The sequence below is a fragment of the Cladosporium halotolerans genome (assembly GCF_011745625.1).
Source record: "Cladosporium halotolerans strain TM138-S3 chromosome Unknown Sca61, whole genome shotgun sequence".
Taxonomy (NCBI): Eukaryota; Fungi; Ascomycota; class Dothideomycetes; order Cladosporiales; family Cladosporiaceae; genus Cladosporium; species Cladosporium halotolerans.
The window spans coordinates 1-27,567 of record NW_027191512.1 but is presented as its reverse complement, the minus strand read 5'-3'; the positions used below and the strand labels follow the sequence as shown (position 1 = coordinate 27,567).

Genomic DNA, 27,567 nt, shown 5'->3' with positions numbered 1-27,567 from the left:
ATTGGCATTGGGACGCAGGTGCATGGGAGCGTGTGATAGATCGTTTCGACGACATTAGCTTCATTACTTTTTCTCTTTCTATCTTTGCAAGGCGTCACCACATATGTCTATACAACTTATAAATATGGCTCTGAACACTTTCAGCATATTGCCACCGTAACATTCGTGCTCAGAAAGTACTTAACACCAGCACAGTCCCTACTACCACCCACCAACCCATCCAACCCACTCCACCTACCCTGTCCGCCCCTCCAACCTCCTCCGGCGCCGTCCACTCAAACTGAGCATCCACACACCCATTCTCCAGCACCGGGAACGCATACGCCGACGCATTCCCCACGTCCTCCGGAATCCAACCATCCCTCCGGCCCCGCCGATAACTCCACGTATCGATCTCCCACTCCGTCTTCCACGTCCAGAAATACCATCCCAGAATCGGCTGCCCCTCGCCATTAGATTGAGGGGAGTACGCCGCGGCTTGCGCTTCGAATAGCAGCCGATACCACGTCCTTTGCTCCTGCGATGGCCCGGCGTGCGGCGACGAGGCTTGCGGAGAGGAGTTTGTTTCTAGGCTGAATTCGCCTACCAGCACGGGCAGGGAGAGGCTGCTGTTTTTGAGGGTTTGAGAAGTGTCGCAGATTCGGGAGAGGATTTCGGAGCGTGATAGGTTGGCGAGTGGTGGGAAGGCGTAGTATTGGTGCGTGTCGAGGGTGTCGGGCAGTGTGGTGGAGTTGGAGGTGCTGGACCAGTAGGTTGGGCCCCAGAAGGCGTCTGGCGGGAGGAGTTAGGGGTGTTTTGGGTGGATGGCTGAGGTGTTTACGTACCGTGGATGACGACGTTGATCAAGTCGCTACTGGCGTCCCGGACTGTTTCTGCGGCTTCGGCGTAGAAGGTTTTCAGCTGGGGCATGGGGAAGTTGTCGTCGTCCAGGCGGGGCTCGTTGAGAAGCTCGATGGTTGTGACGGCGCCACCGTAGACGTCTCGAGAGAACTCCGCTGATATGTTCCGCAGCACGTTCAAGCTTCTGTCCGCATTCGAGGTGTTGCTCGGGAAGAGCACCGGCCCTATCAGCCCGCTGTTGTCCTGCCCATTCTGACTTCCAGGCGCGCCGTGCAAGTCTATCATCACCCGGAAGCCCACCTCACGAGCCCATTGCACAGCCTGGATCATGTAAGGGTACTGGCCAGACACATATGGTTCATCATCGCGGACGTCGACGGCCCAGTATCCGATGGGTATGCGGACAGCATTGAGGCCCGCCTCGGCCATGTCTTCGAAGTCATCACGAGTAAAGAAAGAACGCCAGTGTTTCTCTAGTCTCTTTCGGCACCCTTCTTTGCCCAGTACGTTGCAGAGGTGCCACTCATCCCCGGTTCCAGTGGAGCGGAAAAGCGAGGGCGTTATCCTGGGTGTCGGTCAGCAGGCGATCGTGGAGTGGATATCGGCTGCTTTTGCCACACCACATACCATTCTTCGGTCAGGAGCCATCCGCCTAAGTTCACGCCTCGGATTGCATCGGCGCTGACCTTTTTGTAGTAGCAGAGTATGCAGGCGAATATCAAGTGTAAGAGCCAGATGCTCATGCTGGCACCGACGGTGGCGAGCCTGGGAAGCTGCGGATCACAGGAAGAGCCAGTGAGATGGGTATATCGCTATTGTGCTTATCGATCTGTGAGGTAGATATATTTGGTCCCATGAACTGTAAGGAAACGCATTCTGGATGAGACAGGTCTAAAAAACTCCACGCCGCAGACCGTAGTACCTGGTAGAATACCAAGACGGCTCGTCAAGCGTGTCCTGGCGCCTCGCCACGCCTTGACGTCGAACTGCGCATCGCACTTACTTTTGCCGATCGCTTTCGAGGGAGCACTTGCTTCTTTTCCTACCTAGGTACGCTGTACAGAAAGAGAGAAGAGTCTCCTGCATCGATTAGATGGCCTGAGCTATATCTGGTCCAGTGTGTTGAAGAGACCTCGAGGATGGTAGTCTAGACAGCAGGTGTCGCTCATTCAAGCCTGAAGAATTCGACTTCGCTCTGCACCTCCGACCCCGAGCGCTTCTCTGTCACCACCCGGCCTGTTTTATGTTTGACTGCCGCCACATTCACACCAGCTCGTAATAAGAACTTATATTCCTTCCCGACGCAAGACTCTCAGTATTTCCTCGCCGCTTTCATCATTATTGGCTCTTTCACAAAAGCAACATGACAGCCCAAGATCCCATCGAAACGCTGATCACGACCTATCACGAACTTAATGCCACCCTTATCGACGAGCTACATGAGGAACCTTCTGCGCTCGAATTCATGCGATATGTTGCCAGGAATCGGCCTTTCGTCGTCCGCGGCGGCGCCAAAGGCTGGAAAGCCTGCGAATCCTGGGACGCCTCTTACCTCGCTGATATCATGAGGGACGAGGATGTGCAGGTGGCTGTAACGCCGTATGGGTAGGTCAGTCAGCTTGTCGTGAGATGTTGGCTTGTTGGCTTTGAAGCTGATGAGGGCATGACAGTAATGCAGACGGTGTGGTCGAGCGCGCCGACGGCGAGCTGCTGATGGTCGAGCCGCACCAGACGAAGGAGAACTTTGTTGATTTCATACGCTATGTGCAGGCGGACAACTCTCTGCCCTCTCCCACGCCTCCGGAAGTGCGCAATGTAAAATACGCTCAGACCCGTACGTGTCCAACCTAGTTTTGCTCGCTCCGGCACTCTCTGATAATGCCCTCTAGAAAACGACAATCTCCGCGCCGAGTACGCCTCACTCTTCGCGGACGTCCCCTCCGATGTTTCCTGGGCGCGTATAGCACTGCAACAGTCCGCAGACGCCATCAACTTCTGGCTCGGGAATGCCCGTTCTGTCACTGCGCTACATCGGGACAACTATGAAAACGTCTACGTCCAGGTTATTGGGCGGAAGCACTTCGTCCTCCTCCCGCCGATCGAGACTCCATGTGTGAATGAAAAGCCTTTGTTGCAGACGCGGTATGCGCCAGCGGAGGGTGGGCAATTGAAGATTGAGGCGAGCGATGGCGCTGAGAAGGTACCAGTGCCGATTTGGGACCCTGAGGTGCCAGAGGCGCGCGCTTCGGAGTACTCGTATCTCTCGAGAAAGCTGGATGTGACGCTCGAGGAGGGAGATATGCTTTACTTGCCGGCAATGTGGTACCATAAGGTCATGCAGACGAGTGGCAAAGAAGGCTTCGCTTGCGCGGTGAATTACTGGTACGACATGAGCTTCGAGGGCAGTTTCTGGGCGAGTAACTGCTTTGTCAGGGATGCTGCGCTGGCCAAGGAAAGGGTAGTAAGGTATCCAGATCTGGCTATGGGGGACGAAGGACAGCAGGGTGTGGGTCAGCAGAGTTTGGGCCGATGAGATAGTGATGACTGTGCTTGGTGGCGATTCCCGAACAAGGGACGGTGGGTAGGCTGCGGATGCGATGCACATTGGGCATGGCTTGCCGTTTTCTTTGCCTTCTTGTTCGTGGAGAAATTGTGGAGGGGAAAGCTGAACAAGAAGTTTTGGAAAAATTGGCTGAAGACGAAGTACAGGCAGGCTAAGGGGAGTCGCTGAACTGTAAGGCAAAAAGTCGGGCTGTGTTGGCCGGACGGTCTCATACCATAGAGACACCTCCGAACCCACGACTGCAAGATAGTGCCTACAAATCCCTCCCGCCCTCCCACTCCCAATCAAGGTGCTTTCCACCAGCCCCTTCCCCTTGCGATTGCTCAGTCATCTCCTCCACAGCTTCGCCAGCTCTCATCCCTCGCTCGAGCTCTAGCTCTCTCACAACTTTCTTCCCGCGTTCGTCCAGACTCCTCGTCCGAACTTGCACAAGACCGCCGACCTGCATCTTCCTTAGGATCTGCAGGACCTCAATTTGGGGGTCATTCAGATCCCTCAACCCATGCCAGCTTGCGAATAACACACGCAAATCCCTCAATTTCCGGCCCTGCTCGGTCCCACGCACGAGTCCCTCCAGCTGCGCGGCGAACTTTTCCGTCCAGAGGACCGAGTCGTACTGCGCTGGGAGGTAGATTGTGAGGCGTAGGTGGCGGATATTGGGCAATGCGTACGGATATTGCCATGGCAGGGAGGAGAGGAGGGGTCCAGTAGGACCGTAGTCTTTGCCACTGCTGGCGGAGGTGGAGGCGGTGCTTGGGGAGAGAGGGAAAGTCGCCGGGTCGAGGTAATCAGCCTGTCACATCCATCGACGCGTTGTCAGGCGAGTTTTTACACTGAATAGACTGATCCATACCACAGCGCTGCTCCACTCCACTCTCCTACATCACTCTTTAAACGCAAGAGGATTGCAACTCACCGCCTCGGCCTCTAGCTTCCAGACGAAGACATTACTCCTATAGAACAGCTGTACGAAGTCCGATCGCAATGTTCGGCAAACCTGGGCGATAGGCGGAACGAAGACGGATTTGTCCGCCCAAAGCGGATACTGCAGCTCAATCGTGCCTTTCGCCCGGACGAGGGGGACAAGGATTTGATCGCGGAGTTCACCAGGAAGAGAAAGTAGGGAGGCCGGCATTTGAAGATGATTCCGCTTCTTTGAATTGAAACATTCGCCCAGGGCTTTATGAGGGATGGAAATGGAAGGTTTTCGTGATGATGTGGTACAACAGGATGTTTGGAGATAGTTCGGCTTCTGACGCTTTGGATGTGTGGGGCTAGACTCTACCAAGCATCGCTCGCTTACGAACATGAGGCTTGCCGCAGGCAGCACTTTGAATATCTTATCGGTGACTTACAATCAGCTGAAACCGGTGAGACAGCGAGAGTTCGTGCCATCTTCAGTTCGCGCGATCTTCAGACAAGTCACGGGCCTGATACCAGCACACTCTCTTAGCCGGGGTCTAGAACCGAGTCGATAACGGAGCGTTAAAAGCAGATCCCATCATGCAGGAAATCTGAATCCCATCGACCATTGTCTAGGAGTATTGATACCTTCTCTATCTCCCCCCATTAGCTATTTGCTCATAGAGACGACCTTCTCGTGTAAGCTACTCTTCAAAATCTTGTCTGAAGAGTTGCGCGGCCATTCATCCATGTCCAAATCCTTCAGCTCGTAGACGTCTCCTAAAAGATACTCAGACCCTAGATAATCAAGTAGTTTCGCCTTCATCGCATCCTTCACTCCTTGCTTTGGCGGCAATTGATCCACTACCGCGACAGGGATCGCTCCATACACTCCATGGTCCATACCGAAAACCTTGCTCTGCAGTAGCACATCAGCATAAGACTCACCAGTCGTAGAGCTAAAGACTCACTTCCACCCTGGAGGAATCATCCAGACATCGCTCCATGATACTAGGAACAATCCCAAAACCCTTGCACTTGATGACATCCTTCGTTCTACCAACCACAAAAACAACGCCATCATCCTCCATCATAGCTACGTCGCCCGTCTTGAACCACCTCTTCCCTTCCGGGTCGTCGTAAAAGTCTTCGGGTTTTACATTTCGGAGGTAGCTTCGGATCATCGCCTGCGAACTCACATGTAGATCTCCGTGCTCGCCCTTCCTGGTAGCCGTCTCTGTACCAGTTTCTGCGACTTTGACATAGGTTCCTAGCAATGCCCTGCCGACCCCTGAAAGTCCAGATCTATATCTCGGTGCAGGCTCGTCACTGCGATACCCCATGAGCGGCGCACACTCACTCATGCCCCAACTAGGCAAGACTTTCATGGGTCGAAGCACGTCTTTTGCTTTATGCAAAAGGGCTTCATCGGCAAGATCGCCGCTCGTGATCACAACTTTTATCGTGAACGGCTTCTTCTCCTCTCTTACAGGCAAAGACGAGATCATGTTGAGCTGAGCTGGCACAAACCACGTATGTGTACAACCTTCCTCTCTCAGAGCATCCAAGCTCGTTGTCGGGGAGAATGTGACCGAAGGAAATATGACGGAGCCGCCCGCTTTCCAGGCATTCATGCATGCAAGGTAGCAGATCGGGCGGAAGTTGTTTGTGTTAATAAGCATGCGTGCTTCTGGAGTCCAACTCGTCGGCTCAATAGAGTGATGATACTGGCCTATCTGAGCGGCCATACCCGAGACACTGATAGGACAGCCCTTTGGCAAGTTTGTAGTACCTGATGTGAACATGATAAGGCAAATGGCAGTGTCCGGATCGTCAGCGATTGCTACCGGAGGCGCTTGCAGCCCTGGCTCTCGTTTGAGGGACGCGAGGTGTTTCCATCCACGATGAAAGCCACCTTGACCGAAGACTTTGAACCTCGCAGAGTCTTCACCTCGGCTATGCCCATCATACAGTGCAGCCGTCTCCGAATCCTGGGCCAGCACAACCGTGGGACGTAGCATCTTGATCAGATTGGTTATTTCATCCTTTCGTTTCACGGTGTTGGGATCAAGCGGAACAAAAATCGTGCCCATCCTCATTGACGTCCAGAAGAAGAGCGCCCATTCCGCGGAGTTTGTGACAAAGGTGAAGACTGAATCGCCTTTTTGAACTCCTGCAAGACCCCATAGAGCCGCAAGACTCTCTGTAGCGGTAAGAAACTCTGAAAACGTCCACTTGAAGTGTCCCTTAGGTTGTGCAAGATGTCCCGCAGACAAAAGACCCGAGAGATGATCGCCGGGCTGATGGAGAGCGCATAGGGCCGGGGCGAAAGCATTGGACGCTTCGCGAAAGGATTCCGCTTCGGTGAACCATTGCCATAGAGAGTTGGGAGCTGGGCTGCCTGGGCCGCCGTAGTGCTCGGCTGAGGAGGTTGTGTTAACCATCATGGGATGTTGCGGCATGTAGGTGTTGGAGTACGGAGTCGCTTAGTGGTAAGCGGACGCGTAGAATGGAAGTCTGAAAGTGAACCGAAGCCTTCCTATGGTTGCGGAAAGCGTTTTGGAAACAACCGTTCACCGCTTCGTAGATTATTGAAGCAGAATGTCAGATCGTTGGCCATGAGCTGGTGGCGTGATCTGGAGCCACCCTGTTCGAAAGAGATGGTCATCAGCGGAAACCGAAAGAGTGGAACTCCAAAAACTCTTGAGCTCACGGAGATCAATGCATACTCCAAATATGGAGGTGATGCTTTCTGTGTCTCGAGCTGATGTCATTTTTGGATGCGGACTATGCTGATCACCGTTGTGCTAGGCAGATCTCCACGCCCGAAAAGGAAAGGGAGACTGTGAGATTCGAGTCCGCATTAATTCAATGACTGCATTGGAAAGCCGCGTCCAGCCGCAAAATCCGCCCGTCAGGCTAGAGGTACAGTACCCCAAGCTTTCTTCGCAAATGCTTACACGATCTACAGTTGTAAATATGGGATGAGGTGGGAGGCAGCGGCCCCGGCCCTCGTTCACCTACCTATGTACTTGCTCGCATTCCCCTATACCCAACCCAGCCTGGGCTTACGGCATCAACAACATAGAACATCATCAGCTCCCGAGTGACCGGCTTTGAGAAATGCCTTCTCCGCATGGGCAAGTCACTTGTGGAGACTTTGACACTGAAGATAGTGTGCAGTAGAACTACTGTGCTGCGATTCTAGAGTACATCAAAGCCGGAGTGGCTTGTTAACGTACTAAATCGAATACTTTGCATGGTTCTGGGAAGAAAAGGATAGATGAGGAACCTGAACGGCCTGTTTTGGCTAGGTTCAGGTACAGATGATCCTCAACTCTTGCCCCGCTTATTGAGTCATCGGACATTGTTTCACACATCTGTACTGTCACTATTGTGGTCTACAGATCGAAATCGCCTAGACCCGCTCAGTACTCCTCATCCAAGGATCACTCGAATCTCTGTCACGATCCGCCGGAGTCAGCATCGATGGCCGTCCATCTCCTACTCTTTTCGCACGCTCATTCACCTCCACTCTCCCCAACTCCGGCATTAAAGCTTGACCTTCGACGAGTTACAAACCCGCCAAAACATATCCGAGATGCATGCGATGGTCGATCAAAACGTCTGAGAGAGCATTTGCTGCACCAAGACGTATTTGTCAACCTTTTGGGTACAGCAGAAGCTGACATCAGAGCGGAAATGGAAAAGCGAATCGCAAGCGCTTCTGGTGAGTCCCCGCACGCACTTGTCATTGATGAGGCTAGATGAGGTATAGTACAGGTGGTCTTGATTGAGTCGTGGAACCATCCAAAGGGTCTGGGTCGTCCTGGCAGACAGCAAGCAAGTCTGGTGGAAGGCAAACTACTGCTAAGCACGTTATCACAGACAACCCCACAATGGAGATTTCGCTCACTGTGGGCTGCTACTGTGAACGTGGCAGGCATCGAAGCGTCGCATTTGTTGAGGAGCTTGGTCGAAAGCCCTGGCCGAAAGAGTGGGTTGTTGAGACAGTCCATCGCGATGTAGAGGTCCAGATGGATAAGCATCGGAGCCAAAACTACAAACATCATAGGAAGAGGAAGGAAGAAACCTTCCTCGAACAGGATTTTGACTAATTAGTATTGAGTGCGTAATTCCACGTCAGATATTATCAGTTCAGCGTTCACCAAGTCCCTCTAGGCTCCCGAGCCCTCAGACTTCCTCCTCTGGGAACATCCCTTCCTCTGACAGTGCGAGCCCGACTAGCTGGACTGCAAGGCGCTTTGACCTTCTCAGCCCACATCTCATTCTCTTCCCAAAGATCTCGTGGTGTATGACCCCATCGATTTGAAGCCGTCATCCAGACCTCTCCGCCTCCATCTTTCCTTCGCATCCATACGATGAGCTCTTCATCCGAGAATAGTCCGCTAGCCAATTAGTGAAGGGGAGTATTGCCGCAGTAATCGGGCCTTTGTAGCTCCTCTGGTCTCAACTCCTCGACTAAATTTTTGCATATCACCGCCTGCCTACTTGTCTCATCGTCAAGATCTCGGCATTGTTGACTCCTATGATGATCTGGCACAGGCAACCGAAAACGTGTCCAATGCATGTTTCTCGTATCATGGATCGACTCCACGATCTTCGGCGAAGCCTGGACTTCTTGCTTCTTGTAAGGGAGGCATGCGACGTGGAGTAAAGAATGGCCGAGAGCTGTTGCTGGAACCTTTGACACCGGCACATCGTCCGCGAGCGCGTCAAGGATCTCCGTCCCCAACGTGGCTACTGCAATGTGCAGGAGATCCACACCAGATACAGGCGTCAGAAGGTTGAGGTCGGCGTCACGATGCGCCCTCAGAATGCGGAAAGCTTCCATGCGACCTATGGCGACAGCATACTGAACAGGAGTCAAAGCTAGGCTGCCAGACACCATCGCTCGTGAGTTTACATCGAATCGCTCAACGAGTATCTGCAGCATTTCCATATCATCTACTGCGATAGCCGAATGCAGTGGAGTCGATATGGCGAGCGCAGACGGGGACAGCTCGTCTTCTTCAGGAAGAAGCTCATGCGCCACAGAGCCTTGCCAGTGACTAATATCGGCACCAGAATCTCTCACTTGATTCAAGATAGCTGCAGTCGAAGCCCATGCCTGGACAACTGAGTTCAGTAGCCCATTCTCAAGCGGAACCTCAATACGAGTCTTACGCGGTTCAGCCCAGAAAGTGGAGACTCTCCCTTCTTCACGCCTTTTGAGTAGCTCGTCTTCTGTCAGAGGGATGAACTCGTGGGGTACCGAACCGACGTCTTCAGCCGTGGGAGGATTCCAAAGTTCGGGTCCGCGCATGTATGGGATGGTCGTAAAGCGCCTCAACAGCCTGGCATTGAAGAGTTGTGTCTCCCTCAGAGCACCATCCGGATCAGCGCCAAGCTCAAGCAGAAGCCTAACATTCTCGCTGCGCTTTGTCTCGATCGCCCGGAGTAAAGGGTTACGCAGGCAAAGTCCTCCGCCGAAATCTGGAGGAGGATTCTCGGTCAAAACAGTTTCTCTGTCTTCCGAGTCAAGGAGCTGAGCTATTTGGAGCAGGAGCGGCAGTCTGGAACTGTCTTCCTCTCCGGCTGCGCTCAGGAGTGGTTCATCGAATCCAGAGTCTGGATCCACGAGGCTGGCGTAGATCTCTTCGTAATCCCAAGTCCGGACCTCGCCGAGGCTGCATGATTCGAGTGTGACATGTTTGTCCATGTTCCTTGCCGCGATCCTACAGGAAGAAGGAAAGACGAAATCTTTTTGTATTATTAGTGGCGGTCATTTCACTAACTCGAGACACCGAAAGATGTCGACGCCGCTCAGCCGCTAGGACCGCCGTGGCACACATGTGAAACCAGGAACCCCAGTTAATCGCAATCCTTCGCATGTAGTCAGTCATGTATTTGCATAAACTGTCTATGTGCATCATTCCCGCCGGGCGGACTCCGCATCCGGACAGGGTAAGGTTATTTTATCTAGTGTATACTCACTCACGGCAGAGCTCTCGCATTTACAGCACCCTAGTTACTCGCCACCGACGCCCTCACTTAATTCGCGACAAGTCGCTTGTCAGTGGCTGCACGAGCACGCGTCAAGCCGACTGCTTTGAACCGCGTCGTGTCCCCTCGCATCAACAAGCTCGCTTATTTCGGAAGGAAGCCTTTTCCAGCAGCCCTAGCCTTGGCAATAGCACCAGTGATACCGAACTGCGAAGCAATGCCATCAATGCGGTGGGTGGAGTTCAGGTTCTTAACGACGACGATCTGGAAGCAGGTGGCGCTGCCCTGGCGGGAGGCGATGACAGACCATGCAAGGAAGAGTTCCCAAATCTAAAAAGAGACCTTGTCAGAGAGAGAGAATGCTGATGAGCGGTGTGAGCGGGACTTACCCTGAACCAGCGCTGGCCGTACTTGGCCTTGATGGTGTCGGCGTTGCCGCACCAGTTCCGGTACCACCTCCAGAGCGTGGCGGAGTAGTGAACGCCGACGGTGTCAATGCTACGACGTGTCAGTTCAAGCCGTTTATTTAGGCTACTGTCATTTATCCACTTACCCCTTGATCTCGAAGCCAGCCCTCTCCAGAGAGCGGGTGTAGTTCCAGAGAGGAGTAGAGGCGTCAGCGCCGCGGAAGATGTACTTGTTGAGGTAGATTCCCCAGATGAAGTCCTCGTACTGCCAGGCTTGTCTCAGACCAGAGAGCTGGACGTACATGGCGCCATCGTCCTCGAGCATGTCGTAGCACTGGCGGAAAAATCCTGTGAGCTTCTTGACGCCAACGTGCTCACCCATCTCGAGCTGAGTGATCTTGTTGAACTTTTGTTCGGGGATGTCGCGGTAGTCCATGCAGAGGATGTTGCTCTGGTCCTCGGTGATGCCCGCGCTGCGGAGAGCGTCGGTGGCGTACGCAGCACCCTTCTCGGCGATAGTGACACCGGTGACCTTCGCGCCGTAGTTGAGGGAGGCAAATTTGGCCAAGGTTCCCCAGCCGCAGCCAATGTCGAGCATGGTCTCGCCCTCCTTAAGGTCGATCTTCTCACAGACGGCAGCCATCTTGTTGTCCTGAAGCTCCTCGAGAGTTTCCTCACGAGAAGGGTCAGAGATGAGACCGCTGGTGTAAATCATGCGAGGGCCGAGGAAGTAGGCGTAGTGGTCGTTGCCGCTGTCGTAGTTGGGCCTGATCTGCTCCATGTCCTGGTCACGGGTGTGAAGGAGGACGTCGCGGGCGAAGGTGCCGAGGAGGAATTTCATGAAGGACCAGGTGAGAGCAAAGTGAGACCAGTCGTGGCGGTACTCCAGGACGTCGAGCAGGTCGCCGTTAGTATCAGCTTCGCCATTGATGTACATCTCGGAGAAGTCCTGGAGAGGGACCTTCTTCCTGCCGCTATAGTCACGCTTGAGGGCATCGGTCTTGAAGGTGATGTACTCCTCAATGGGCCTGTTGGGGAGCTTGGCTTTGTCGTCCACACGCGGGCTGTAGCTGCTAGTGATGGTCCAGACGACGATGAGAACGGGGAAGAGCAGGATGATGCCGAAGAAGATCTTGGTCTTGAAGCCGCCACCCACAAGCCTGCTCAAGAACCATGGTGCACCAATGAGGGCCGCAAGCAGCACCCAGTTATTGAAGGTGTTGAAGCCGGGGCCTTCAGCGGGGAGCGGAGCATTCTTGATGGCGGGAGACTTGGTGGTGCGGACGTTGCAGTCCTGCTCAGGAAAGGCGGAGGGTTGAGCCGCGGGGGTCTCGATGAAGTGGATATCCTTCGCCAGATCAGCCTGAACACCCATCTTTGCGGCAGCGGCGGAGGCGCAGGTAGTGAGTGGCGGGCGCGGTGCTGGATGTAGCGTGCAGCTCAGCTTGGAGGATGATTATTTGGCTGTGCCATTGGCGCCCCTGATGTTTTGGGCGGCGTGGCCTCGTGGCTGCGGGCCCCGCTATCGATAAGCAATTGCTGCCACGTACCTCAACAGCTCACCCAAGCTCCAAGGCTCCATGCCACCTCCGCTGGCGCCGCAGTCAGCCACGACTCGTTGTCCACACAGTCGGCGGTGAGTTTCGCCTTTGCGTGTCGTGGACAGCTACACACCAAGACGGCATGGGTCGAGACACGCACACACACCACGTAGTCTCGCTTCCATATAACGATATTAACGGCCTTCATACGACTCGTCAAACTCAGGCATGCCTTTCATCGGATGGCAACCTTCCATAAACCCACTTTCCTTCGTGATGATGTCAAACAAATCGGCGAGGCCAACGATCGACACATCGCCCACGCCACGGTAGGTGTGCTCAGAATCAGCAATAGTCTTTCTCTTCCACCCACAATCAATCGCCCGCACAGTCACGCGCTCAAGATCTTTGAGCCTCTCGTCTCCAGTGAGCTCCGCCAGCTCGACGATGGACTTTGCATCCAGGACGAGACACGCGCGCATGCCTGCGAGGTGCCCCAGCATGTCTTCGTCGTCCTCGTAGTTCAGTCTCAACCCTCTCATGAACGCGCGAAATTCCTCGCGGATGCGGTCGTCCGAAGCACCTTCGTGATCCTGGACGGATATGACATCGAGCTTAAACCGCCTGCAAAGCTCCTCGTCGTATACGGATGGCTCGAAAGACCGCAACTGTCTCTGCTGTACCTTGACCCAGTTCTAGAGGGCGCGAGGGAATCCTTCGACGGAGGCTTGCGTGAATGAAGTGACAAACACGCAGAATCCCCATGTGGGGTCCTTGCGAAGCTCATCGCCCGACCAATGCTCCATCCTGTGTTCATTTTCTATTGCATCAAGTATGCGATCTGGCATTTCGCTGCCACAAAACAAGGGCGCAATTCTTTTGAGTACCTGAAGAGAGCGAATCTTAGATTTGATCTCCGTATCTGCACCAGGGCCAATGGATCGCACAGAGAATAGCTTATGCTTATCCACCAGCAGCGAGTCCGAGGCTGGCGGTGTGGTTGGACGCTTGACGAGCGGAGTCTGTCTCCCACGTCCAGTCATTGCTGGGATGGCTCCGGTACCGTCTCGTTTGTATGTCAAGATGATTGTGAAATCAGTATCAACGCTGAAGGCTCGTTCGCGCGCCAAGGCTTTGATCGCCCGCGGAAGCCACAAGATGCAAGGTAAAGAGGGGAGCGACGACCTCATGTCTCCAACACATCCTTGCGACCCAATCAAGCAGCATGAGGCTCAGGCTACTGGATGTCAACGAACAAACATAAAATAATCGCATTTGCTGGTCCTCAATCTTCCCCATCAGGCTCCATCGGCCTCAGAATGTGTCGAGCAAAGCTCCCGTTGCCGACCCCAATTGAATACGATCCATCAACTCGATCGCTTAGCATGAATCTGAAGGCAGGTCCAAAGCTTTTCTAGCCTCATCCGCCAGGATTGTTTTGCTCAACATCCACCCAACTCCCTGCATCACGTCCACCAGTGCCTTCGCCGCCACTTGAGTGCCTGGCAGAAAAGTAGCATGCGCATGCGGGCATCCTGGGTATAGCACACATCTGGACTCCACGCCCACCCTTTTAAGCAATTCATCATAAAGCAGCCCGTCATCTCGAAGACAGTCCATGCCATCAACTTGAATGAACGTCTTCGGCAGGCCCTTCAACGGATGGTTCGAATTGACCGGTGACCGCCATGGCGAGTCCTCATCCCAACCACAGTGTCGGTTAACACTCCTGAGCGCATGCGCAGGAAAAACACCCGCGTTCTCATTCTGCTGCATCGAAACGTGCCTCTCCCTCCACCGCTCTGGCACGCAATGTCGAGGCAACACACTCGGCACATTCAGCCACACGCCCGTGATCTCACTCTCCAGCTTCTCCACCTGCGCCCTCCGCGCACAAACCGCTGCTAAGTTCGCACCAGCACTGGTGCCACCCAGTATCACCCCGCTCTGGGGATCTGCTCCAAGGCTCGAACCGTTCGCCACGGCCCACCTGATCGAGTCCCATGCGTCGTCCCACCCGACTGGAAACTTGTTCTCGGGCGCGAGACGGTAGGAGATGTTGACGACTACAGCGTCGAACAGACGGACGAAGGCGCGAGCTTCAACCGCCATCTGGTGCCGGTCGCCGGCAATGAAGCCACCGCCGAAGGCCAGGATGATGAGAGGCGAGGAGGCATCCCGAGGAGGCGACAGAGGTTTACGGACTTTTGCAGTGGAAAGGTAGCCGTCGCGCATTGCAATGGTGATCTCGGACTCAACGATGTCAGGGGCAGGAGGAAGTGTTGCGTTGAAAGCGGCGACGGCGGCAGACATGCTGGTTCTGACGGAGGCGACATCGTTCCAGTCAGCGGGTCGGTGTGGGTTTTCTGCAAAGAACTTCGGATCGTCAGAGGAATCACCTTGTTTGTGAGGAAAAAGACAGAGATCTCACCTGAGTGACTTCTGGCAGGGGAACGCATGATGCTTCGAGCTCCTGAATTGACAACAGCATGGCTTCGAGCTTGCTGTGATCTATTAGATATATCGAAGTTGATGAATACTTGCAAAGACCACGAAAGCAGTGATCGAATCCAATGCGGCAAGTAACAGAAGAGATTCGACCCGCGCATTAACGGCGATTAAATACTAACCCGCCCGATGCCATTTGCAGCCCCATCGAGAGGTTCCAGATAGCTGTGCCGTTGTGGCACGGCTAAAAGTCATCGCAAATAGGCACCATTAACAGTCCCGAAAGCTCTACCCAATAAACGATGAATCTACAATCGCATCCTGCGTACGGCCGATGCTACTCAGGTTGTCTACATCAATTGCTTTCGTCACCAACCAATCATGAAACAGCGGTGTTGGAGTACGGCCGGGAAGCCTAATCTCGCTTATACAAACTACGGCCGAGAAGACCGACCTTAAAGCTACAGCGCTCGTCACTGGACATCATCATGTGTGCGGAATCTGCGCACGGCAGACATTGATTCGCTTTGACGATGCAAGTAGAGTGAAGGATTGTAAATGACAATGCTGAGCCGGGTAATTTTGATATTTGCTTGATGATGGGTCTGCATTAAGACCAAAAGCAGAAAGCCAGCATAGGTGGGAAAGATTTCATACAGGCCAAAAGCTCGAACATAGGGTATCTCTCGCTGTGCAGGAAAACAAAGAAGATGAAAGAACAAAGAAAACCCCTTCACCATGGCAGCCACGACGAAGCGCCCCAACACAGCACAGGACAGGTCCGGAAATTCATTGAGCTTCAACCCGAGAATTTCTTGATCTTGATTCCCTGCAGTCCTCGAACACTCGCCCACACCGTCTCTGAGACCTTTACAGGCAGCTTCCTTCCCTTGAGCCTCTGATCAATGAGCCACAGGCCGACAACGAATTCTTCCTTACTCAGGAAGGCCGCAGGCGCGTCGTTGTGTGGCGCAACAAGGTTCCAGATGTATTCGAGCTCGGACAGTGGCAGGCGGGAACGGATCCAGAGATCGCGGACGACGATGGGCGAGATGTGGCTCTGCTGGCTGGGGGCGAGAAGTAAGCCACGATTCGATGCGAAGAGGGCTTCGTAGCGCTTGCGTTCGCGCTCGGTTACGGCGTCGCGCCAGCGCTTCCGATCGCCTGGATAGTTGATTAGCACATGAGTTGCGGAACTGGACAGATTGACAGCATACCTTCATGATGTTTGTTGGGGTGCTTGGGACGAAGGTGACGTTTTTTCTTGTGCTTGCCGTATGGGTGCTGCTCTGTATCGCTCTCGGAGGAAGACTCGGGCTCACGAAGGGTGTGACGCATGCCTTTCGCTTTGGTTGGGCTCGGGGTGCGGGAGCGCCAGGGCGACAAGTGGCTGGGACGCCGGGGCTGAGGTACAGGAGGAGCAAGCCTATGTGGCGAGCTTGCTCTGGATGTCGCCAAACTTGAAGCGACCATGGCGTTGGCCAGATCATCTCCAAGGGTAAGCGGGGTCGTCCTTCGCGGGTAGAGCTGATGGTAAGTGGCGCTGATGCTTGGATTGGAATGGGAGGATGTTGATCTCGCGGAGGAGTCAGAAGTTCTAGGTCTGCGGGCAATGTCGACGGGTTGGGACGTGCCATTAGGATAGAGTTGAGGAGCATGAGAAAGCGGGGATCTCGAAGGCAAGGAGCCGGGTGATTGCTGAGAGACGGCGTCGGGCTTCTGCTTGCGCTGGGTAGCTGGACTCGGCGCAGTATCTTCAGAAGCAGATACGTATTCTTGCGAGGACTCCCCATCGGAGATCACAGCCTCGGTACCAGTGTCTCTCTGGGTTTTCCGAACAGGCGTTCCCTGGACTTCTTTGCCACGGGGACCGCCGTAGCCTGTTTGCTGTTTGCCTTGGACCTTGGCAGGGACACTTTGACCGGTCGGGAGGCTTTTGCTTCCGGTATGGGCACCACCTTTGCCTTCTTGACGTTGCGCGCCGTCTTTGTCACCCCTCTCTTGGTCTTTTCCTTCATGTGGTGTAGCTTTGGCTTGACCACGTACTTCCATGTCGCTGAAGGGCGTTCGAGGAACATTGGCGCCGTGCTTTGACTTGGGCGAGCGAAGGGTGTTGTTTTCGACTATGCCAACGAATGATGTACTCGGAGGAATATGGCTGGTCGAGGCAGGTTTCAACTGATGCTCGGAGAGTCTTCGAGGTTTGGGTTTGAGAGGAGGTGGACCAGGACGTTGTTTGTCCGCCGGCACTCGCTGCAATGCAGCTTCCCCGGTGTGATTGGGTCTCAATGGAGGTACAGGAGACATCCGGGCAGCAGCAAGGGCGGTCGGCTGTCGGTACGGCGAGGGAGAAGTGTTGGTCATCCGGCTCGGCGGCGGTCGTCGTAGGCTGGAAGCGGATGTGCCGGGACTGTTTCCTCTGCTCCTGATCATGTCGCCATTGGTTTTGGACGCCCCGCCGAAGGCCATGAGGGCGCCGAGCAGGGCGGCGCCGTTTGCCGAGTCGTCCATGTTTCTGTTACCGGCGGAAGAAGGAGCCCGCGAAGGGCTTCTCTGTGCGCCTGCCATGCCGCAGAGAGCCGCAGTCAGAGGTTGGACGGTGCCGGGGGAGCATCGTATCCAGTCTGGCGGCGCGAGGGAGGGGGGGGGGGGGACGCAGGCCGGGGTGGGCGGTGGTGGGCGGCGAGCGCGGGCGTGTCGTTCTGAGGGCTGGTGGCTGCTGGCAGGGTGTGTTGGTGCAGGCTGCAGGGATGGTTGCCATGCCGTGACGACGCGAGCCCCGCCAGCAACGCCTGTCCGCGCTCCATCCTTGCTGGCCACCTCCGCGGGCCTCGCGGCCTGAGACTACCGCGATTGCATCTCCACTGTCACCTCCCAAAATAGCACCTCTCCCAAATGCCACACCTTGATCCGCACCGCAAAGATCATATCTGAAGACCGACGTGATATACACCCGCGGCGCTGGAGGATCGCTCTACGTGAATCAGCATAGCTTATTCATTGCGCAGGACCACTGCACCTAGATACGGCTGGGATACGGCTGCGGAAAGTCGCGAGGACATCAGACAGCAAATAGTAGATGCCAGTCAGATCTGGAACTTCACTTACGAACGTTCGGAACGCAAGCCCACATCCCGTGACCTCCCGTCTCACCAAAGCCGCTGCTTCCTCCAGCCCAGTGGGCATTGCTGCCTGCGCTGTGCGCCGTGCGCCAGCGTCAACCACCACCTCTCGCCTCATGAGAGAATTGAGTGTTTCAACCACAGAGACGTCCGACATTGATGGATCAACCCGACGGCTTTTGCACCGTCCGTGACCACTATTCCCGCAATCCGCCTGATAATCCGGAAACATGTCCGACACGGAAGGCGACACGACCATGATCGACGAGGATGCGGTGCGTGAAGAAAAGATGATGTACGGACATGGCGCCATGACAGAGCAAGACTTGGACGAGAAATACCCCAACCGTCCGCACAACCACTCCAGGACCCTTCCCTTCTCAGACCTATTTCTCACCCTCTTCAATCCACTGCAAGAGAACAAAAAGAGACCTATCGGCGCAATCAACGCCAGACGCAGGCAGGGGCCTCAAGTAAAGTCTCCAAATGACATTCGCAGAGGCATTATCGAACGCTTCATCTCCCGATGGCGAAAGGTCGTCGGCAATGACATCTTCCCTGCCTTCAGGCTCATCGTACCCGAGAAAGACCGTGACCGTGCCATGTACGGACTAAAGGAGATGACCATCGGCAAATTGCTCGTCAAGATCATGAAGATCGACAAAAATAGTGAGGATGGCTACAGCATCTTGCATTGGAAGCTCCCCGGCTTCAAATCATCGAGCGCGATGGCGGGTGACTTTGCCGGTCGCTGCTTCGAGGTCATCAGCAAGCGACCCATGCGCACTACGCCCGGCGACATGACCATTGCCGAAGTCAATGAGTTACTTGACCGGCTAAGCGTTGCGCAGAAAGAAGAGAACCAACGCCCCATCCTCGAAGGATTTTACAACCGCATGAACGCCGAAGAGCTGATGTGGCTCATCCGGATGATCTTACGCCAGATGAAGATCGGGGCCACCGAGAAGACCATCCTCGAGCTCTGGCATCCCGATGCTGAAGACCTGTTCAACATCTCCAGCAACTTGCGCCGAGTATGTTGGGAGCTTTACGACGCGGAAGTCCGGCTGGAGGGAGACAAACGAGGAATTCATATCATGGAATGTTTTCAACCCCAACTGGCCGCCTTCCAAATGCGCTCGATGGAGCAGATGGTCAAGAAGATGAGACCAGAAGGCGACGACGATGTCTTCTGGATCGAGGAGAAGTTGGACGGAGAACGCATGCAGCTACACATGATCCGCGACGATGACACTACCGGAGGTTTTCGTTTCAGATTCTGGTCGCGAAAAGCCAAAGATTACACATATCTCTACGGCGAAAGCTTCGAAGATTCCTCCGGCTCTCTGACGAAACACATGAAAGGTGCGTTCCAGACGGGCGTGCAGAGCATCATCCTCGACGGCGAGATGATCACCTGGAACATGGAAACCGATAAGATTTCCCCATTCGGCACTCTCAAGACAGCCGCAATCTCAGAACAGAACACCCAAGTCTCGTTCGATGGTGGAAGCCGACCAGTGTACCGCATTTTCGACTGCATCTATCTCAACGGCAAAGATCTTACAAATCACACACTGCGTGTCCGTCGCGCGGCCCTAGAAAAAGCGGTCCAACCAGTCCACCGCCGCTTCGAGATTCATGCCTACGACGAAGCGCGTGATGCAGCTCAGATCGAGCCCAAGCTCCGCGAAGTCGTAGCGGACAAAAGTGAAGGGCTTGTCCTGAAGAACCCCCGATCTGCTTACCGGCTGAACGACCGCAACGACGATTGGATCAAAGTCAAGCCGGAGTACATGACCGAGTTTGGCGAAGCATTGGACTGCGTTGTAATTGGTGGCTACTTCGGCTCAGGTAAACGAGGCGGCGCGTTGAGTAGCTTCCTCTGCGGCCTGCGGATTGACCAGGCCCAGATCGATCAAGGCAACAACCCGCAGAAGTGCTTCTCCTTCTTCAAGGTGGGCGGCGGCTTCAACGCAGCCGACTACGCCGAAGTACGCCACCGCACCGACGGCAAATGGATTGAGTGGGACTATCGCTCGCCTCCCACAGACTGGATCATCCTTGGTGGCGCGAAGCTGCAGTATGAGCGGCCCGATGTGTGGATCAAGCCAGAGGACTCCATTGTTCTGGAAGTCAAGGCTGCATCTGTGCACACGACCGATCAGTTTGGCTACGGCAAGACGCTGCGGTTCCCGCGGCTGAAGAGGATTCGCACAGATAAAACTTGGGAACAAGCATTGTCGGCGCTCGAGTTCGGCGCTGTGCGCGAGAGGGTAGAGGAAGAGCGGAAAGAGAAACAGTTCAAGATCGAAGACGCTCGCAAGAATCGATCTGTAGCGCGGAAACGCAAGCGAGGACTCGTCATTCAAGGCCAGGAGGAGAAAGGACAGAAGCTGAGTGCAGCTTTCGCCGGCCCGCCGAAGAAAGTGTTCCACAACATGGCCTTCTGTGTCATGACCGAAGCTGTGAAGCCTCTCAAGAAATCCAAGGCCGAGATCGAATCATTCATCAAAGTGAACGGTGGGACCGTAGTAGCATCTGAAACAGGCGAAGACACGATCTGCATCGCGGACAGAAAACTGGTCAAAGTTGCTTCGGTGCAGAAGCGTGCTCAGAAGAGCATCATCCGGCCGCAGTGGTTGTACGATCAGGTGGCGCAGAGCGAGAAGGACGAGGCGCGGCTAGGGAATCTCGGAGAGAAGGAAATTCCGCCGCTGCCGGTAGAACTGGGTCGACACGCCTATTTCGCCAAAGACGAAGACGCGGAAAGGTGGGCGAGCCATGTCGACGGGCACGGCGATAGCTATTTCCGCGATCTGGAGACTCACGAGCTGGCCTCTTTGTTTGCGAAAATGGACGCAGACTCAGCCAGCAGCGTGAGAGCGAGAAAAGTCCTGGACGAGATGATCGGCCTGGGTCAGGAGATATTGGGCAGGGGCTTCATGTTCCACGGGCTGAAGGCCTATTTCGAGGATCTTGACGAGGCGGCGAGGCGCATGTTCGTTTTCGCTGGCGGCGAGCTGACGGATGACTTCGAGGATCCGAAAGTCACGCATGTGTTTGTCGCGAAGGGCAATCAGGGCATCGATAAGCTCAAAAGGTCGTGTGCCGAGCGGCCGAAGATGCCTCACTTGGTCATGCTTGGGTGGATCGCAGATTGCTGGAGAGAAGGAGACAGATGTGACGAGCAAGCATTTGCTGCCTGAGTAGCGCGCAATGCGCTTCGGTATTATACTAATACGTAAAATCGACCTAGCTAGGCAATCATCGAAAGGGGTATCACTGATTAAATAGTATTGAAGGGTGAAGGAGGGCGGCTCTCATGATCACTTCTCACCCGCCGCCTCCGCCTCTTCTCGCCTGATCTTCTCTTCCAAGCGGCGTTTCTCAGCATTCTTCAGCCGCATCATCGTAAATTCGTCCATGGAGGGACTGTTCGTGGCGCTGGCAAACCCGTTCGTTTGTTTTGACGTAGGCGTGGCCTTGAAAGAGCCAAAGGAAGGGACTTTACGCAGCCCGGGCTCACCGTTGAGCGATGCGTTGAATTTCGCCCGCGGCGTCTCTGGCGTAGCGCTCGCGCTGGGATTTGATTGTGTCGTCGCCTGCTCTGGGCTCGGTCCGCGAGGCGCTGCTTTCGGTACGCACTGTGGTTCGGTGCCGCTTGCCCAGTTGACTTCCTCAAAGACGGCGAAGCGCTTGTCCTCCTTCTTGACCTTGTCGAAATCTGAGACCATCGCGTGCGCCCCGACGATGCTGACGAAAACGACGAGGACTGTGTAGTAGGTTGCTCGGTGCTTCTCTCCAGGCAGCTTGACCTTTTTGTCGCGAAGAATGGTGTATTCGATCTTGCCGAAGCGCGACAAAAGCTCTTGTACGCTGTCGCGGTCAAGATGCTCCGTTTCCTCATTCTTGGGGAATCGCAGCCGCACAGATCGATCCATCTCCTCTACCTGCCCGTTCGTGGCTGCGACCGGAGTGTTGTGTTGGCGCTGCTCCTCCTCCTCCTTCTTCATTTCCGCCTCGGCCTCACGTCTCAGCTCCTCTGCCCTCGCCTCCCTTCTCCTCTTGCCGTCTGCGGCTAACCTCGCAAGCTCCCTCTCAAATTTCTCCTGCTCGTCCAGCTCGTCTCGCTTCCTCTTCAGGGCACCACTCTCCCTTCTTTCCAGCTCATCGATCATCGTCTTCCGCCTTGCGCCAAAGGCCTCCTGGCGCAGCGCCTTCTCCTCCCTTGCGCGGCGCGCATTGTCGTACAGCTCCTTTGTTGTCGCATTGCTGAGCACATCGTAGGCGATTTGCAAAAGGTGGAACTTGTCGAGGGCCTCCTGGTTCGCGCCGACCTTGTCCGGGTGATACTTGAGTGCGGTTTTGCGCCAGGCACTGCGCAGCTCCTTCTCGCCGCTGGTGGGCTGCACGCCCAGAAGCTCATAGAAGTCGTGCGCCGAGTCGATGTATTGCTTCACATCTTCGTTGGCCATCGTGGGAAGTAGCGTGGCATGAGCCCGGCGGTCAACGGTCCAGAAATGCCTTGCAGGCGGCGATTTGAGCCTCGCTGGCGCGCGGGGCTGGGAGCGGCCGGTTGCGGTCCGCACCTTGCTTCATCCACCGGGGGCCTGATCATTCGTGCGCGGGTGCTCGAGCTCCAAACCCGCTGGCGCGCGTGTGATGAAGCAACCACGGCAGTTGCTTGCTCAGGACTACAACCACTCACTCCACCACAATATTGTTACCGCCCATCGCCTCACGCATCGGCGCACCACAAACCCTACTCGCTCCTGGCAGAAGACTTTCGCCAAGGTCTTCTGAAGTCGTGTGCTTCTCCGGCTGCTTCTCCCGGCAGCCTCGATCGCTCCCACTCAGCTCAGAAATGCTTCAGCTCTCACCTCGCGATACTGGACAGCATGGCAGAAGCGAGGATGGGGCTAGCTGATTGTGCGTTGCGGCATGTCTGGAAGTAGTTCGCACAAGTGCTGACAATGGCCCAGGGTTTGACGACCTCAGCGTACGCTTCCTACTTAACTTACCCAAATCCGAACTCGAAAGCATTCCACGGCTATGTTTCCAAGTTGAAGAAGCCCAATGGTACTATGAAGACTTCGTTCGTCCGCTGGCTGCTGCCATCGGGCGTCCTCTGCCGGGCATGCATCTCCGTCAATTCTGCTTGCAGCTTTTCCAGCACTGTCCGCTCCTCAGCGGCTTCACCAGCGAGCAGCACCTCGCAGCGTACGAGGAATTCCTGGCTTACAAAGTGCGAGTGCCTGTGCGCGGCGCAATCCTTCTCGATGAGACCATGGAGCGCGTCGTACTTGTCAAGGGTTGGAAGAAAGGCGCGTCTTGGAGTTTCCCACGTGGCAAAATCAACAAGGATGAGAAAGATCTCGATTGCACGATTCGTGAAGTCTGGGAAGAGACCGGTTTCGACATCCGCGCCGCAGGTCTGGTGCCGGAGAACGAGCAGGACGCCAAGCACATTGATATCACCATGAGGGAGCAGCACATGCGGATGTTCGTGTTTCGCGATGTGCCTCTCGAAACGGTCTTTGAGCCCAAGACGCGGAAAGAGATCAGCAAGATTCAATGGTACAACTTGCGCGACCTTCCAGGCTTCGCCAAAAGGAGCAGGAACGACGGAGAAGGCGGCAACACGAACAAATTCTACATGGTAGCTCCGTTCATGAACCACATCAAGAAATGGATTGGCCAGCAGAAGAGGAAGGACGAGGCCATTTTGCACACTGAAGAGCAGCTGATCGCGCATGGCCTCGATGCGCCGCAGGCTGTAGGTGAGCAACCATTATTTTACGCGCAGCAAGCCAACGTGCCTGCGCCGGCCGCAGACCACTCGGAAGAGCTAAAGAGACTGCTGTACATCGGTGGCCCGAGTCCTGCGACTGTGCACCAGACTCCTTCTCTTCCGCAGACATCTCAGGCGAACAACCTACTTGCAATGCTGCAAGGAAGCGCCCCAGGTCAGCAGACTGGGCCGCCTCCGCAGACACCATTGGATCAGCTCAACGCATTCATGCCCTCGCAACCAGAGTCACCGCACCCTCGGCACCCAAGACAACCACCGGGTGGTCATCAGCCTCCACCGCCACAGTTTCCGATCACTCAGCCTGGGATGCCTCAACCCAACCAATATCCAACCATGTCTGCTCCACCTCCCAGCTTTGGACAACCCGCCAACAGCAACCGCATGCCTGGGCTCAACGGTTTGGCGCCTCAGATACAACACTCGGGGCCCCAGCACCTTCAATCACGCATCCCGCCGGTTCCATCTGCGCAGCCTTATCCTCATGCAGCCGGGGGTCTCAGCCAACCGAATATGCAACAGCAACATGTATATCCATCTCAACCTGCTCAGACAAACTTTCAGCCACGGCAAGCCTCTTCTTCTGGAGAGTTCCAGGTCCAGGGTCAACATGGAGCAATTGCTTCTGGTCCTTCTGCGCCCAACGCTTCCCAATTGCCGCCTCCCAAGCTTACGGCACAGTCCATCAAGTTGCTGGACGCTTTCAAAACCGGTCAGAAGTCGGAACCCCAGCCAGTCAGCTCCAACGCCGCACCGAGATCGGGTAGTGCCCATCAGAGCGCGCTGCTTGGCCTTTTCAAACCCGGCCCGGCACCAGAGCCCGTTCAGACGCCACAAGATCCTCGAGCTGAGCAGGCTATTGTGTCTCCCGCTCCTGACGAGTTGACGGCCGCACCTGCTCCATTGCAAGAAAGGCGACCGACGTTGAATGAAATCACCAGGTCGCTTCCGCTCAACTTCAAAGCGAAGAGGCCTTCTCAGCATTCCCCTACAGTGCCCTTGCAGATGACTCCGGCCGCTCCGAATACGATGCAGGCGCCTCCTATTGCGCCGAAGGATGCAACATCATCTGCTCAGCTTGAAGCTCTCGCTCCTCCGCAGCCACCTGCACTCTCAAGTCCGCAGCCCACTGCAAACGTGCTAGAGACACGACCCCCCAATGGTTCCAGTGAGTCCAAGCGCAAGGACGTGCCGGTCGCTCCGGCAAAGCAGATAATGCAACGTTCGGGTGCTCGACAAGGCTCAGGACGCGGCCCCCGAGACAAGAAAGGAGCTTCCCCGTCACCTGCTCGGCAGGCGAGAACGAAGGCCAACGAACCACCTGTCCACATGACCATTCTTGCCAGACCCGGGTCCGCTAAAGAAAGGTCTGGATCCGCAGCTTCAGGCTCGCCAAGGCAACCCTTTCAGCCTCAGCTACTTAAAAGGCAAGATGGCGGTGAATTACCCGTCGCTTCGCCCACTGTCGACATAGACGCCACTGGCGGCGAGTCAAGCGGAGATGGCACCGGCAAACGTGACCAGCTCCTGGCCTTGTTCAGCAAGTCGCCCTCAGTTCCGCAGGCGCCACGTGAAGAGTTACCATCCGCAGGTTTGAATTCGCCTCCTGCGCCTTGTAGCCCGCAGGCGCCGGCCACCACAAACAACAACACCCTTCTCAACTTACTGAACTCTTCTGCTCCTGCGCAACGAGCCAGTCAAAAGCCAAGTCCTGAGCCGCCTGCGGCACCTGCATTACAACCTGCGCAACGGCCTAGCAAGCCTAGAACTCCTGCACCTCCGCCCATCATTTCTCATCCGCCGCAAAACGCCCTCCTCGACCTGTTCAAGAAACCGAACCACGCCCCGAGTCCATCGATTGAATCGCCTATCTCTCCTTTCAATCTCGGATCGCCGCACGCGATGCGCCATGGCAAGTCCGGGCCGCAGGAGCAGCCGAGATCGCGGCTGGGCAGCATGGCAAGCGGCAGTGGAAGCGGACACGCTACGCCAACAGAGCAGAAGGACTTCTTGCTTGGGTTCCTCAACGGAGTCGTGCAGAAGGAAGGACAAAGAAAATGAAGGAGTATGAAGTTTTGAACACACTGACGATGGAAGGAAAGATTTGTATGAACATTCTACCACTGCAATCAATTGACCAAGTGCCTGTGCCACCCAAAACGTATTAGAGTGAAGGGGAACATCGTCTCGGCTCTCAGCTTCTCGTCGCCAACTTTACCACCCAACACTGGACGCGCCAGGACTATCATCACTCAGTCTCACCATACTTGAACATTGCAAACGTAAGCGTGACCGAAAACTCAAAACAGAAACAATTGCATACGCTAAGCCAAACCCCTACTAACCAAATCAAAAGACCAATCGCAAGGGTTTCTTCCCTCGTACCCGTGAGCAAGGCCATCTGAATCGTCTTCGATTGCCCGGCATTCCTCAAGCTTCGGTGTCCGCGTCTCCCATTGTGATTTCCTCGGAGTCCTGCATGACAGAAGCGCGATCATCGCTGACCATGGTCAGAAGGATACTAGCCGCTTCAATCACCTCTGGATCGTCGGAAAGAACGAGTAAGGCGTCGGCAGCATACACCTCAGAAGCAGAAGGACCTGAAGAGTAGCGCCCACGAGGTTCTTCACCTTCTTGTTGTAGTCTTGCTCCATCTCCCCGCCACCATCCATCAGCTCGGATCCCGCATCCCCTGCGAATTCTCTGGAAGAGCTACCCTTCGCTGTCATTGCAGAGCCCTGGTCTCCCAAAGCAATCCTACTCGAAGTTCTAGTCCGCACATCCCATGTGCGGACACCGTTCGCCTTGCGGGCCTTCGTGAACTCATCTCTCACCTCGTCGAACGACCTACTCGTTGCCGTAGCACGAGCTTGCAAAGACTTCCTCAGCCTCCAATTAACACCTGACACAGTGAGAATCGGAACCTGGGTCTTTGGATTGATAGGCAAAGACGCAGCGATGTCCCTGTGGGAGTATCGCTCTGCCAGCTCAATAAGCTGCTCGCCCCAGAGTGCATCGGGGTTGGCCAAGAGCTTCAAATCATTCCTCGCAAATCCAGTGTTCTGCTTCTCAGCCTCTCCCACTGCGCGCTCAACGCCATTGGCAGCCTTCTGCTCTGAAACCGTCCTCTTCCTGCCTGAAATGCCATTCTTCTTTCTAATGTCCGTCCATTCGCCCCTAACTTCGTTGACGCGTCTGCCGCTCTGAGCGGCACGAACCAGCAAAGCATTCGCTATGCGGGCACGGAGCGCGTCGGTGGTCACCACCTGCTTACCAGCGAGGTCATTGGCGTGCTGGGCGATATCGCTAGTGGCGTGATTAGCAGCGAGTTGAAGAAGTGTCTCGCCGACAAGCAGCGACGGATCGGTAAGGGGTGCCTTTTCCTGGGGAGTCAAGGCTGAGGAAGGATGAGCGGTGTAGTCAGGAAGGCGATCCGCGCTCCCACCGCCCACCTGAGCGATGGAGGCGTTACTGCTTTGGTTGTTGTTGCTCATGTTTTGATGGTCACCGTCGATTCTTCCCTGCTGGATCATCTGTAGAGTCGAAAAGTTAGGAACCGATCGAATGACTGGAACCGGGCGTCGTTTTATTGGCCATTATTGTAAGACCTCGGACTGAGCAACGCATTGTTTTTTTGTATTCGCTAGTTGGGAACAAAGGCCTGCGAATTTCTCCTCTCCAGCTAACGCACACAGACAAAGCCTTTGATGAAGGCAGGCATCCACATGCTCCCAGGCCATCTGTGGTGCTCTGTGAAAGCTTACACGGTTTTGAAATAGGATTCTGCAAATCGAGGCGAAGAAAGTTTGCCCGTCAAGAGTGCTCGACCTCGCCAAAAGGCAACGGAGGAGAACACTGATCTCCTACTAACCCTCGCCAAAAGGCAACGGAGGAGAACACTGATCTCCTACTAACCCTAAGGCGG

General features: G+C 55.1%; 12 protein-coding genes across 12 annotated transcripts; 4 read left to right on the top strand and 8 right to left on the bottom strand.

The window, feature by feature from the left end:
- Nucleotides 1-43: 43 nt before the first annotated feature.
- On the bottom strand, nucleotides 44-1,973 carry WHR41_09053 (uncharacterized protein). The gene is made up of 3 exons (XM_069377657.1): nucleotides 1,468-1,973; nucleotides 825-1,405; nucleotides 44-771 (listed from the first exon to the last, which is right to left on the bottom strand). Exons 1-3 carry the CDS (start codon nucleotides 1,581-1,583, stop codon nucleotides 170-172), a joined length of 1,299 nt encoding a protein of 432 aa, XP_069225296.1. The 5' UTR covers nucleotides 1,584-1,973; the 3' UTR covers nucleotides 44-169.
- On the top strand, nucleotides 1,888-3,373 carry WHR41_09052 (uncharacterized protein; the record flags this gene model as incomplete). The annotated part of the gene is made up of 3 exons (XM_069377656.1): nucleotides 1,888-2,445; nucleotides 2,511-2,674; nucleotides 2,730-3,373. Exons 1-3 carry the CDS (start codon nucleotides 2,204-2,206, stop codon nucleotides 3,371-3,373), a joined length of 1,050 nt encoding a protein of 349 aa, XP_069225295.1. The 5' UTR covers nucleotides 1,888-2,203.
- A 283-nt stretch (nucleotides 3,374-3,656) lies between these two features.
- On the bottom strand, nucleotides 3,657-4,619 carry WHR41_09051 (uncharacterized protein; the record flags this gene model as incomplete). Its single annotated transcript, XM_069377655.1, has 2 exons — nucleotides 4,320-4,619; nucleotides 3,657-4,196 (listed from the first exon to the last, which is right to left on the bottom strand). Exons 1-2 carry the CDS (start codon nucleotides 4,536-4,538, stop codon nucleotides 3,657-3,659), a joined length of 759 nt encoding a protein of 252 aa, XP_069225274.1. The 5' UTR covers nucleotides 4,539-4,619.
- A 268-nt stretch (nucleotides 4,620-4,887) lies between these two features.
- WHR41_09050 (uncharacterized protein) lies at nucleotides 4,888-7,036 on the bottom strand. Its single transcript, XM_069377654.1, has 2 exons — nucleotides 5,278-7,036; nucleotides 4,888-5,225 (listed from the first exon to the last, which is right to left on the bottom strand). The coding sequence occupies exons 1-2, from the start codon at nucleotides 6,766-6,768 to the stop codon at nucleotides 4,977-4,979; spliced, it is 1,740 nt and encodes a 579-aa protein (XP_069225273.1). The 5' UTR covers nucleotides 6,769-7,036; the 3' UTR covers nucleotides 4,888-4,976.
- Nucleotides 7,037-7,795: 759 nt separating this feature from the next.
- On the top strand, nucleotides 7,796-8,424 carry WHR41_09049 (uncharacterized protein; the record flags this gene model as incomplete). Its single annotated transcript, XM_069377653.1, has 2 exons — nucleotides 7,796-8,036; nucleotides 8,195-8,424. 2 exons carry the CDS (start codon nucleotides 7,796-7,798, stop codon nucleotides 8,422-8,424), a joined length of 471 nt encoding a protein of 156 aa, XP_069225289.1.
- Nucleotides 8,425-8,723: 299 nt separating this feature from the next.
- Nucleotides 8,724-10,028, bottom strand: WHR41_09048 (uncharacterized protein; the record flags this gene model as incomplete). The annotated part of the gene is made up of 1 exon (XM_069377652.1): nucleotides 8,724-10,028. One exon carries the CDS (start codon nucleotides 10,026-10,028, stop codon nucleotides 8,724-8,726), a length of 1,305 nt encoding a protein of 434 aa, XP_069225290.1.
- Nucleotides 10,029-10,180: 152 nt separating this feature from the next.
- WHR41_09047 (uncharacterized protein) lies at nucleotides 10,181-12,181 on the bottom strand. The gene is made up of 3 exons (XM_069377651.1): nucleotides 10,866-12,181; nucleotides 10,702-10,810; nucleotides 10,181-10,642 (listed from the first exon to the last, which is right to left on the bottom strand). Exons 1-3 carry the CDS (start codon nucleotides 12,092-12,094, stop codon nucleotides 10,457-10,459), a joined length of 1,524 nt encoding a protein of 507 aa, XP_069225278.1. The 5' UTR covers nucleotides 12,095-12,181; the 3' UTR covers nucleotides 10,181-10,456.
- Nucleotides 12,182-13,640: 1,459 nt separating this feature from the next.
- Nucleotides 13,641-14,800, bottom strand: WHR41_09046 (uncharacterized protein; the record flags this gene model as incomplete). The annotated part of the gene is made up of 2 exons (XM_069377650.1): nucleotides 14,692-14,800; nucleotides 13,641-14,636 (listed from the first exon to the last, which is right to left on the bottom strand). The coding sequence occupies exons 1-2, from the start codon at nucleotides 14,749-14,751 to the stop codon at nucleotides 13,641-13,643; spliced, it is 1,056 nt and encodes a 351-aa protein (XP_069225292.1). The 5' UTR covers nucleotides 14,752-14,800.
- A 544-nt stretch (nucleotides 14,801-15,344) lies between these two features.
- On the bottom strand, nucleotides 15,345-17,409 carry WHR41_09045 (uncharacterized protein). Its single transcript, XM_069377649.1, has 2 exons — nucleotides 15,926-17,409; nucleotides 15,345-15,872 (listed from the first exon to the last, which is right to left on the bottom strand). The coding sequence occupies exons 1-2, from the start codon at nucleotides 17,274-17,276 to the stop codon at nucleotides 15,508-15,510; spliced, it is 1,716 nt and encodes a 571-aa protein (XP_069225298.1). The 5' UTR covers nucleotides 17,277-17,409; the 3' UTR covers nucleotides 15,345-15,507.
- A 651-nt stretch (nucleotides 17,410-18,060) lies between these two features.
- On the top strand, nucleotides 18,061-21,039 carry WHR41_09044 (uncharacterized protein; the record flags this gene model as incomplete). Its single annotated transcript, XM_069377648.1, has 1 exon — nucleotides 18,061-21,039. The coding sequence occupies one exon, from the start codon at nucleotides 18,061-18,063 to the stop codon at nucleotides 21,037-21,039; it is 2,979 nt and encodes a 992-aa protein (XP_069225291.1).
- Nucleotides 21,040-21,159: 120 nt separating this feature from the next.
- WHR41_09043 (uncharacterized protein) lies at nucleotides 21,160-22,308 on the bottom strand (the record flags this gene model as incomplete). The annotated part of the gene is made up of 1 exon (XM_069377647.1): nucleotides 21,160-22,308. One exon carries the CDS (start codon nucleotides 22,306-22,308, stop codon nucleotides 21,160-21,162), a length of 1,149 nt encoding a protein of 382 aa, XP_069225279.1.
- Nucleotides 22,309-22,491: 183 nt separating this feature from the next.
- WHR41_09042 (uncharacterized protein) lies at nucleotides 22,492-26,535 on the top strand. Its single transcript, XM_069377646.1, has 3 exons — nucleotides 22,492-22,762; nucleotides 22,816-25,924; nucleotides 25,999-26,535. Exons 1-2 carry the CDS (start codon nucleotides 22,732-22,734, stop codon nucleotides 25,701-25,703), a joined length of 2,919 nt encoding a protein of 972 aa, XP_069225293.1. The 5' UTR covers nucleotides 22,492-22,731; the 3' UTR covers nucleotides 25,704-25,924; nucleotides 25,999-26,535.
- Nucleotides 26,536-27,567: the final 1,032 nt, after the last annotated feature.

Coding starts and splice junctions, on each gene's coding strand:
- WHR41_09042 (XM_069377646.1), top strand. CDS start 22,732: ATGGCAGAAGCGAGGATGGGGCTAGCTGATT. Junction 22,763..22,815: donor GAGGATGGGGCTAGCTGATT/GTGCGTTGCGGC, acceptor ACAATGGCCCAG/GGTTTGACGACCTCAGCGTA.
- WHR41_09050 (XM_069377654.1), bottom strand. CDS start 6,768: ATGCCGCAACATCCCATGATGGTTAACACAACCTCCTCAGCCGAGCAC. Junction 5,226..5,277: donor ATGATTCCTCCAGGGTGGAA/GTGAGTCTTTAG, acceptor GTGCTACTGCAG/AGCAAGGTTTTCGGTATGGA.
- WHR41_09045 (XM_069377649.1), bottom strand. CDS start 17,276: ATGGCAGGCGCACAGAGAAGCCCTTCGCGGGCTCCTTCTTCCGCCGGT. Junction 15,873..15,925: donor CCCCAACAAACATCATGAAG/GTATGCTGTCAA, acceptor TCAACTATCCAG/GCGATCGGAAGCGCTGGCGC.
- WHR41_09053 (XM_069377657.1), bottom strand. CDS start 1,583: ATGAGCATCTGGCTCTTACACTTGATATTCGCCTGCATACTCTGCTAC. Junction 1,406..1,467: donor TGGCTCCTGACCGAAGAATG/GTATGTGGTGTG, acceptor ACCGACACCCAG/GATAACGCCCTCGCTTTTCC. Junction 772..824: donor GATCAACGTCGTCATCCACG/GTACGTAAACAC, acceptor TCCTCCCGCCAG/ACGCCTTCTGGGGCCCAACC.
- WHR41_09047 (XM_069377651.1), bottom strand. CDS start 12,094: ATGGGTGTTCAGGCTGATCTGGCGAAGGATATCCACTTCATCGAGACC. Junction 10,811..10,865: donor GCTGGCTTCGAGATCAAGGG/GTAAGTGGATAA, acceptor GACACGTCGTAG/CATTGACACCGTCGGCGTTC. Junction 10,643..10,701: donor ACGGCCAGCGCTGGTTCAGG/GTAAGTCCCGCT, acceptor GTCTCTTTTTAG/ATTTGGGAACTCTTCCTTGC.